At 45.1% G+C, this 10,000-nt stretch overlaps 1 protein-coding gene and 2 long non-coding RNA genes across 4 annotated transcripts in view; 1 reads left to right on the top strand and 2 right to left on the bottom strand.

Annotated features, from left to right (window-relative positions):
• The window catches only part of LOC142990131 (GTPase IMAP family member 8-like), a 7,503-nt gene extending 6,722 nt beyond the window's left edge, over positions 1-781 (bottom strand). Inside the window, exon 1 of the mRNA XM_076139871.1 lies at positions 50-781. Coding sequence (XP_075995986.1) covers positions 50-762 — 713 coding nt within the window. The 5' untranslated portion in view covers positions 763-781. The remainder of the gene's footprint in view (positions 1-49) is intronic.
• Positions 782-3,019: 2,238 nt separating this feature from the next.
• Positions 3,020-5,086, top strand: LOC142990123 (uncharacterized). Of its 2 annotated transcripts, XR_012960743.1 has the most exons (5): positions 3,020-3,140; positions 3,548-3,671; positions 3,811-3,932; positions 4,029-4,221; positions 4,821-5,086. It is a non-coding gene; the product is annotated as an uncharacterized LOC142990123 (long non-coding RNA). The 2 variants fall into 2 exon arrangements; XR_012960744.1 differs by lacking the exons at positions 3,811-3,932; positions 4,029-4,221 and adding an exon at positions 4,451-4,530 and having other exon boundaries at positions 4,781-5,085.
• A 1,122-nt stretch (positions 5,087-6,208) lies between these two features.
• Positions 6,209-7,858, bottom strand: LOC142990130 (uncharacterized). The gene is made up of 3 exons (XR_012960747.1): positions 7,779-7,858; positions 7,035-7,137; positions 6,209-6,589 (listed from the first exon to the last, which is right to left on the bottom strand). It is a non-coding gene; the product is annotated as an uncharacterized LOC142990130 (long non-coding RNA).
• Between the last annotated feature and the right edge of the window lie 2,142 nt (positions 7,859-10,000).

The following is a 10,000-nucleotide window of genomic DNA, read 5'->3' as shown; positions in this document are numbered from 1 at the left end:
GGCTTGTTTGGGCCTTGGTGGAGGTTTGAGTCCCTGGTCCTCTTCTCACTGGATGTTGCATCTTTCTGAGACTCTGATGACTAAAGCTCCCACGTGGGCTCCGACAGCCGCTCCTGCCAGAGCACCGAGTGCGACACCAGGGGGTCTTCCTGCGCTCCAGATCAGACCCCCGACCACCGCGCCGCAGGCTGAGGAGAGGGCGATGGCTGTAGTGGCGCTGAAGGCGTTTGACCTTTCAGCTCGAGATCTGGCTTCAGTTTCGTAGCGGACATGCAGGTTCCTCTCCTCCCTGTAGAAGATCTTGGTCTCACATTTGGCCCTCAGCTCTTCCAGCTCCTTCTGCCTTTCCTCTTCGGACTCTTTCCTGAGTCGCTTCTTCTCATTGTCGATGGCGGTATCGGCTCTCTGGAACATCTCGTTGGTGTAGTTCCCCCCGCCGTTAGCCTGAGTCGTCAGGTCGATTTTATCCAGGAGCTGTCTGGTTTGTTCGTGGTCTTTCACCTCGTTGTTGAAGACGTGGAATCGACCGTGACAGCTCTGGATGATGGCCTTCAGCTCTGTGTTCTGTGAGACAAAGTCCTGGATGGTGATGTTCTTCAGTCGGTCTCCATTTGTAAACAGCACCATCGTGTATTTAGCTGCATCTTTACCAAAGGTCTCTTGGATTATCTTCACGGTGTCCTTCTCCTCCTGAGTGAACCTGCCCAGGGCCAGGACCACCAGGAAGGCGTAGGGCCCGGGAGCCGACAGAGAGATGCACATCTTGATCTTCGTCAGCACTTCTTCTGATGAGGGAGGAGCTGAGGTCTGATGAGCAGGCCTGAGCTGAGGACATGAAGTCCTGACACAACTCTACATGTCTGTGTGTCCTTTAGTCTTTGGGTTGATCTATAGAGGCTACAGATGAAACCTGATCAATGAGTTTCAACCATCACACTTAAACAAAGCCACAGATTTAACCTCAGAGCAGAACAGAACCACGTCGCCTCATGAACGCCTGAACATGAACAGCTCTCTGTGTCCAAAAACAACCCTTCACTCCCTTCACTCCCTTCACACCCGTTTCACACTGAGTCTACGGTCCCGCCCTCTGTAACAAATCGATTGCCGTCTTCTCTTATTCTGAAGGATCAAACGGCTCAAAGACTTGACGGCGGTTCTTGTCTGGAGTCTCAGAGCGGTGCTGTGCTCCGGGGCTCCCTCTAGTGTCCGGGTGCAGTTACAGCACCAGCAACTCATGAACATTGTTGCTGATAATTAATAAAATGTGAATAATTTAAAGATTAGTTTTGCGTTCAAAATCAGTCTAGAAGGGTTAGGGGTTAGTTAGCGACACTTGACGGGCGTAGGGGCTGATAATCATACCAACATTCAGAGCAAACTATTTCAGACACTTCTTGTTAAAATATGAAAGGATTTATTAACTCACAATAATAACTAAAGTCATTACCATCAATAGAATAAACCAGAAAACGTAAAACAACAGTAAGAAGTTGAGGAAATAACAGATTCAAACACAAAGAAAACAAAAGTTGAGTGTGTGTGTGTGTGTGTGTGCGTGCGCGCGTGTGTGCGTGTGTGATGTGCAGGAAGTGTTATAACACACCCACTAGTAGGACCTGGATCAAACTAAGATGGCAAGTCTAGCTTGGAAACAGGGCTACATAAAATGGCGGATAAACACATGTGAATGGTGAGGGTCCCACAGCTATCAAGATGGCGGAGTCCTTCCTAACTTGCCTGTGTGTGTGGGCGTGTGCTGGTGGGTGCCTGCGTGCGTGCGTGCGTGCGTGCGTGCGTGCGTGCGTGCGTGCGTGCGTGTGTGAGAGTGTGCTCTGCCCCTCAGCACAGGAGAAGATGGGATGGAGGCAGCCTTGACTTAGATAACTTGTGAGACAGGCTGAGAGACTCAGAGAAACTCTTGTGATACACAAAACCTTCAGTCAGACACACGGCGGTGTCGTGAGCATGAGCACATTTTACCAGGAACAAAGGATTGAGAGAGAGGGAGAGAGAGAGGAAGAAACGGCACATATGCAATCGTCATGGTTAACACCGGAGGAACATTAAAAGAAACACACTTGTAATATTAAGCTTAGTTAAGAACACACAGTATCCTATATCTAATGCACATAATATCACTTCCTAACTCTGTCTCTGCCCAGCCTGAGAAGTGGTATTTGCCCCTACAAAGTCTTTCACCTGACACACACACACACACACACACACACACACACGTGACTGCAGCGTGCGGTGAGGGACGCACGGTGGACGGGAGGCGTCTCTCTCTTCACGCAGAGACTGAAGCTGTGTGTCCTCGTTGTGTTGTTTTAAATGTTTTTCTTTGAAAATAAATCAATGATGGTGACAATCAGTGACATTGATATTCATATCTATCTTTATAAACATGAAGGAGCAGAGTTTATGGATCAATAATCCCTTTCTCTCTCATGTTTGATCCCAAAGCTTCATTGTCTCCGGTCCACATGTGAGACGTTTCACTACAGAGACTTCAGTCCTGCAAACAAACTTTCAACTTGGGAATTATCATTTCTGTGGCCACAAGAATCAAAGTTTGAGGCTCAGAAACCTGGAAACACATTTTCGTCTTTATAATAACATGAAGGCCTCATGAGTCTCAGACCTACCTGCCATGTGACCAGCATACATGGTGACCAGCTGACCAGTGAAGCTCTGTCCTCTATCCTCTATCCTCTGTCCTCTGCTCTCTGTCCTCTGCTCTCTGTCCTCTGTCCTCTGTCCTCTGTCCTCTGTCCTCTGCCCTCTGCTCTCTGTCCTCAGCTTTGTCCTGAATGATCGTAGGTTCTCTTCCTGTCCAATAACATCACATTTCTGGCCTGACAGGGCGTTTCCTCTGCTGTTAAACAGGAAACGCCTCTAAAAAAGAAGCTGTGCCTGTGGGAGATCTCTCCCTCCCTCTCTCTCTCTCTTACGGTGGCCGAAAACCGCCACCGCTGCAAATAAAAGAAACGCTGCAAAAATAAAAAAGACGATGCAAATCAAAAAGCCACAACGGAAGTGGGTTATCGGGGACTGTTTTTGCCGATGCACCTGTGTGAGGAGAAGAAGACGACGACGACGACGAAGAAGAAACTACGAATAGGAAAACGAACTAGAAAGTAAGTGAACATGATAGTGTTTAATGTCGCTACGTGTACTTTTTAATGTGTTATTTGGTTAGGCCAGGTAGCCCCAGGTTTGAAGTTGAACTGGAGAATGCCGGTGTATTGTTAGCTTCGGCTAACACGGGGAGACCACTAACGAGAGTGGAAACAACTGACGGCTACAGCTTATTACTATCGATGTTGTTGTTGTTGTTTGTATCATTAATAATCATGCTAACAATAATCTAAGGCGTGGGTAACAATAGTTATTTGGATGAATGTGAAGTTTAAGCTGTGTGAGGTGGCCAGGGACTTTTGTGAACGTACCATGACCATAATGTCAGATTGAGGTATTGAACTGACGGCTAAAATGTTCATGCAATTGAAGTCCAAAGCAACCTAATGATACTTGTTTTTTGCAGATCATAATGTATTGTCCTTTTTGTGGACACCAGCAGCCTCCGAAACCAGTGTTTTGCTGTTCATGTGGCAAGGGCATCAAATTCCTGTGTGATGTTGATGATGACACACCTGGCACAAGTGGGGGTAATGCTTCTTTCATTCTTTTCTTTTTAATTAGGCTTAGGTAATGTTCACTCTATAAACGTAATGAGTATGAGTGAGAACACTGTATGTCTCTCTGTTCTTTCTTATTGATGATTGATTTGACTCTTATTTGAAGCAGAGGCTCCTGGAAAAAGTGTACTGGAGTCATTTCAGACTTTACGGAGTCTAAAAGAGAAGGAGAGACGAGCATGTTTTAAAAAGAAAAAAGCTCCATCAAAAGACAACCTGACGGTTGTGAAGGTGACCTTTTTGCTGAGATAGACTAATAATTTGCTGTCATGTATTTATAGTGTCACTGATCTAGTTAATAGTCGCCATTTCAATGTTTCTCTGTAGATTTCAGTAGGCCTTGTGCGGCTGAAAGATGGAGGACTGAAGACTGTTAGAGGGTCAGTACTTCCCCTCTTGGTGCGACCAGAGTTGGATGCTGATGAATTGCAAAGAGCTGCTGAGCAAAAACTGAAGGCATTCCACAGAAATTTACATGGTGGTCCCTATGTACTTCTCTACCCTGACAGTACAAAGATAAGTAATGTACCAGGAACAGAAGTACCTTAAAGCGTAGAAGGAGGCATTTTGAAAGGCCTACCAACGCATCACACTGTACATTTGTACAGCTGAAGATTTCTCTACGTCTTGTGAGTAATTGTGAAAGAATTGCCAACCAAGAAGAGCTTTTTAAAATGATTAGTTTGGCAAGAAAAGTTGTTGCTCTGAGTAGTCTAAAATCCTCTTATACCTGTTCTTGTATTTCACAGCTCAGGAAACCACTTCGTCGGATTCAGAGGCGATCATCATGAGTCCAAGCTCTGCAGAATTCAGTGCAGCTGATACATTGGTGAGTGCCACATTTGTTGTGTCTTACATTGATTATATTGTCTGAAAATGAAAATGTTTCTAGATTTTACATAGAAGCCATATTTTTCTGATGAAACGTGCCAAAATAGCATTTTAAATTACGGTAAATGTTGCAGTGTCCTGGCCTACACATATTTTACAAACTTCAATATTTATGTTCAAATTTGTTCAGCTCTAGTTCTGTCAATCAAATTTGAAGTGCTCACTGATATATTGTTTTTTACTTCCAGATATGGGAACCTGCAGATGGAGAGTCAAGCACTGATTCAGCAGCTCTGGTAATTGTAGCTCCGAAACATAGTCTATCGTTCACACTTAGCCTTGTCTGAAAATATTGTCACACAATCAAGGCTTAAACTACTTAAAATAATGTGTCACACTCTGACCTAGAGATCCATGTTTGTGTACATTATATTAAACATTCCATTTTTTTTTTTTTTGTATTGCAAATAGACTGTTGTCAACACCGCACATTTTTATTGTATTTGATATCAGGAATGTGCTTGCAGCTTCAGCTTGTTTCTATAAAAAAAACTAAAAAAAAACTACAGACTGTTCTTTTTTTTCAAAGATTTTTTTCAGGCATAGACAACTTTATTACAGACGTTTGTACGTTGCTTTGGACAAAAGCGTCTGCCAAATGACAGGGGAGAGAGGAAAATGACATACAGCAAATACAACACATAAAAAGAAGTTTGTTTTGGTGTTGTCACAACACAAATATGTCCCTAATTTTTTTACAGACCAGCCATGTTTTTCAGGGTGATGTAGTTCTCTACAGCTGATTCCCACTGCAAAGGAGCTCTTACACCACTCTGTGGTTGCAGTTCTCCAAAGAGAGTTTCATGCTCATCCCCAGCAGGAGTTGCTGGCACTGGCATGATGCTGGTGATGTGGTTCAGGGTTTGGGCAGATGCTGGGAAACCACAATTGCTCCCATCAAATCTAGGAGCAAGTACAGAAAAGTGTTCACACTGAGCAACACATCAATTAAGTTTCCTGTTAGGTTTTACTTTCATGGTCATTCCAATTATCTCCAGAGTTTCTTACAGGACAAGGATGCAGAGACCCAAAGACAAGCAATGATCTTAGGTTAAACTAAGTATCAAATATTAGAGAAAGCATTGCACATGAGGGAAAACTTTATTGTGAACCTAATATTTTCAAGTGCATTCAAGTACACAAATTTTAGAGCACCACGTTATTTCAGTTTTTACGTAATTAATAACAAAATAAATAATAAATAAGGTGACTCCAGGAGGGTCAAGTAAAACATAATTGAATTAAAAGTGACAGAAACCTTTGTTTCCGGAAGTAGGACCACCAGCTTTCAATCCGCTGGTTGGATGTTGAAGTGCCATACATGTGGCTTTAAGCTCCTGCAAACTCGTCTGTATGCTCTGATCTCATGGTACATTGAATGGCGGCCATTATTCCATTTTCATTGCCAAAATCTGTGCGGAGCCGCTTTGGAAAAACTCCGTGCTCAACTACACAGTTGATGTAGTTTTGAGCAATTACTGAAGGGTCGTTGTTGGTCTTTCCACAATTCAGCCACATAATTTTTCTGGAGAAGCCATCAATGCAGCCACTTATGGCAATTCCAAAAGGTTTTAATTTATCATACCCATCAACGTGCCAGGATTCGTTTGGTCCCATTGAATGATATGCCCTTCGAACAAATCTACGTCTGCAGCGATTCTCTGTTCCACATGGATCCAGCTCTGCCATTAGGCGCATCACATCGTCTCGTCTGACGACAAGAGAGTGTTTCTGTTTCAGAATCTGCCACATCGCTCTATACCCTAAAAGCTGGCCTGATCCCTTTAGCTCCTCGGAAATAGCTGCCTGCACAGTAGCAATTGGAGTGTAGTTGATCCTTCTGGTCAAGCTTGCATGTTTTAGTCTTTTTTGTAGATTGCGAAAACTGACTGATATGTTGTGTTTGGTTTTCAGTAAGTCCACTATTATTTCATAACTATGGCCCTCTGTGAAATATTTTTGGATAAGTTCATCCACTGGAGTACTAGCTTCAGGACCTGAGGGGTAGGACGGAGGACACTATATTAGAGGCTAAATGATGAACTGCATAAAAAACATTTTCAATTTTTACAGAGAGGTGAATAAATGAGATTGTTTAGATTATCATGTGTGGGTGACATGGTAGTTAGTGATTAGAGTTATTGAGGAATCAAGCTATTCAATGCACTCGTTAAAATTAATTAATTGAAAATGTCTATATAAAAGTAGCACAGTGCAAAACATTCAAAATTGTTGCATAGGATTTTTTACAGGGATCAGTAGCCTAGTAAACTAAGACACTTTCTTAATTTTTCATTTCTTCAAATTCATTGTATTCCACATGCCTCTGTTATGGATTTCACCATATGAAGTGGTATATTCATGACTAACAGTTTATTCTCTGAAAAAACATAGCAATCCATCATGTTAAAGAACCTCATTAACTGTCAGAAAGAAATGTACCTTCATCTTGAAGACTCCTTAGGAACCTGACATTTCTACAGCATGAGCCACAATATACCAGGACGGATGGAAGGTTCACCCCACAGAATGGACAAAACATGACCTGGTAAATGACAAAGCAAAAACAGTCAAGTTTAGGATTCAATCTGACATTATGGTCATGGTTCTTTCTCAAAGGTCCCTGGCCACCCCACACAGCTTAAACTTCACATTCATCCACATAACTTCTGTTACCCACGCCTTAGATTATTGTTAGCATGATTATTAATTATACAAACAACAACAACAACAACAACGACAGTAATAAGCTGTCTTCACTGTAGATGGTCACCACAAGACGAGCTCACTCACAGTCACAGTCAGATGTTGGTCCAGAAAGTGTGTCTCCAATGCTGCTGAAGCTGTTTGAATCTGAAGCTACTTAAATAAATGAGTGTGATGGCATCACGCTAACAAAACGATGTCATCCAATAACTCAAACTCCAGCTATGATGTCAAACTGACATCTGGCCGGACTCGTGATGTCATCACGCTAACAAAATGATGTCATCCAATAACTCAAACTCCAGCTATGATGTCAAACTGACATCTGGCCGGACTTGTTAGTGGTCTCCCCGTGTTCGCCGAAGCTAACAATACACCGGCATTCTCCAGTTCAACTTCAAACCTGGGGCTACCTAGCTTAACCAAATAACACATTAAAAAGTACATGTAGCGACATTAAACACTATCATGTTCACTTACTTTCTAGTTCGTTTTCCTATTCGTAGTTTCTTCTTCGTCGTCTTCGTCGTCTTCTTCTCCTCACACAGGTGTGTCGGCGTTGTCTTCTACTCACACAGGTGCATCGGCAAAAACAGTCCCCGGTAACCCACTTCCGTTGTGGCTTTTTTATTTATTTTATTATTATTATTTTTTTATTATTTTGCAGCGTTTCTTTTTTTTTGCAGTAGCGTTTCTTTTTTGCCGAGTTTCTTTTATTTGCATCGTCTTTTTTATTTTTGCACCAGCTTTTTTATTTTTGCACACCAGCTTTTTTATTTTTGCAGCGTTTCTTTTATTTGCAGCGGTGGCGGATCTCGGCCACCGTAGCTCTCTCGGCCACCGTACTCTCTCTCTCTCTCTCTCTCTCTCTCTCTCTCTCTCTCTTACTCTTTAACTGACAAAATGAGTTCTGTGTGTGTGTGTGTGTGTGTGTGTGTGCAGACACCCAATCTCCCCCCACCCGCATGATCTCTTCTCGTCCCAATCTACACTCTCTCGTCCCCACCGATCTCTCCTCTTCTGTTCTCTCTGCTCTCCCTGCCCCTGAATCTTTTTCTCTTCTCTCCCCTGACACTGCCACTGATCTTCTTCTCTCTACCTTGTCCTCCTCTCTGGACAATCTCTGCCCTCTTATCCCCAGGCCTGCACGCCCAACTCCACCGGCCCCTTGGTTGTCGGACTCGGGTGCGTACTCAGAGACGGAGCTTGAGAGCGGCTGAGCGCAAATGGAGGAATGGCAAACTCCTGGAGGACCTTCATGCCTTCCAATCACTACTTTCCTCTTTCTCCTCCTCTCTCTCTGCTGCTAAAGCTGCCTTCTTCTGCATGAGAATTCAAACCTCTGCTTCCAACCCCAAAAAACTCTTTCAAACTTTCTCATCCCTTATCCAACCCCCACCCCCTCCTCCCTCCTCCTCCCTCCTCCTCTCTCCTCCCAGACGATTTCGCCAACTTCTTCGACAAGAAGGTCAACGACATCCGATCTTCCTTCCATCACCCCCCCAGCAGCCCCATCTCTACCACCCTCTCCATCTTCTCCCTCCCCACCTCCCTCTCTGTCCCAATTTTCTCTCCTCTCTGCCCAGGAGGTCCTTCAGCTCATCACATCTAGCCGCCCCACCACCTGCTCTCTTGAACCTGTAGGCTACAGATGAAACCTGCTAGAGTCACTCCTCTTCCTTTATCCCTCTATACAACATCTCTTGGTTCGGTTATCCACTCCCATAACTTCTCCTACCACTGCTATGCTGATGACACCCAGCTGATTCTGTCATTTCCTCCTTCTGACACCCAAGTGGAGACTAGGGAGGCAGTAGTCGAGTGGGTAGAGCTTCCGCTTACGAACCGGAGGGTTGCCGGTTCGAGTCCCTGCCGAGGTGCCCCTGAGCAAGGCACCGAACCCTCAATTGCTCCCCCCTCTGCGAAGGGTGGTAATATAATGTAATGTAAGTCGCTTTGGATAAAAGCGTCTGCCAAATGATCGTAATGTAATGTAATGTAATGAGACGCGCATCGCTGCTTGCCTGACAGACATCTTGGGGTGGATGTGGAAGCACCACCTGAAGCTCAACCTGGACAAAACTGAGATGGTGTTTCTCCGGGGGAAGGGCTGCCCGCACCGAGACCTGGCCATCACCATAGATGACTCCGTGGTGACGTCTACTCGGACCGCGAGGAATCTGGTTGTGACCCTGGACGACCAACTGTCGTTCTCGGGAAACATCGCTTCGGTGACGCGTTCCTGCAGATTCCTCCTCTACAACATCCGGAGGATTTGTCCCTTCCTCACCGACAAGGCAGCACAGGTGCTGATCCAGGCTCTTGTCATCTCCCGCCTGGACTACTGCAACTCCCTCCTTGCTGGCGCCCCGGCTTCTGCCATCAGACCTCTGGAGCTCGTCCAGAAAGCTGCTGCTCGTCTGGTGTTCAACCTCCCCAAGTTCTCCCACACAACTTGCCTTCTCCGTTCTCTACACTGGCTCCCTGTAGCTGTTCGCATCCAGTTTAAGACTCTGGTGCTAGCCTACAGGGCAGTGAAAGGAACAGCTCCTTCATACCTCCAGGCTACGGTCAAGCCCTACAGCCCCGGCCGACCACTTCGCTCTGCTGCCTCCAGGCGGCCGGCTGCCCCGGCGCTCAGCGGCCCCTGCGTCCGATCGACACGGTCACGGCTTTTCTCTGTTCTGGCACCTCAGTGGTGG

The sequence above is a fragment of the Genypterus blacodes genome, unplaced genomic scaffold (genome assembly GCF_046128005.1).
Source record: "Genypterus blacodes isolate CSIRO-AG114 ecotype Tasmania unplaced genomic scaffold, CSIRO-AGI_Gbla_v1 ptg000469l_1, whole genome shotgun sequence".
NCBI lineage: Eukaryota > Metazoa > Chordata > Actinopteri > Ophidiiformes > Ophidiidae > Genypterus > Genypterus blacodes.
This window is presented reverse-complemented; position numbering and strand designations above follow the sequence as displayed.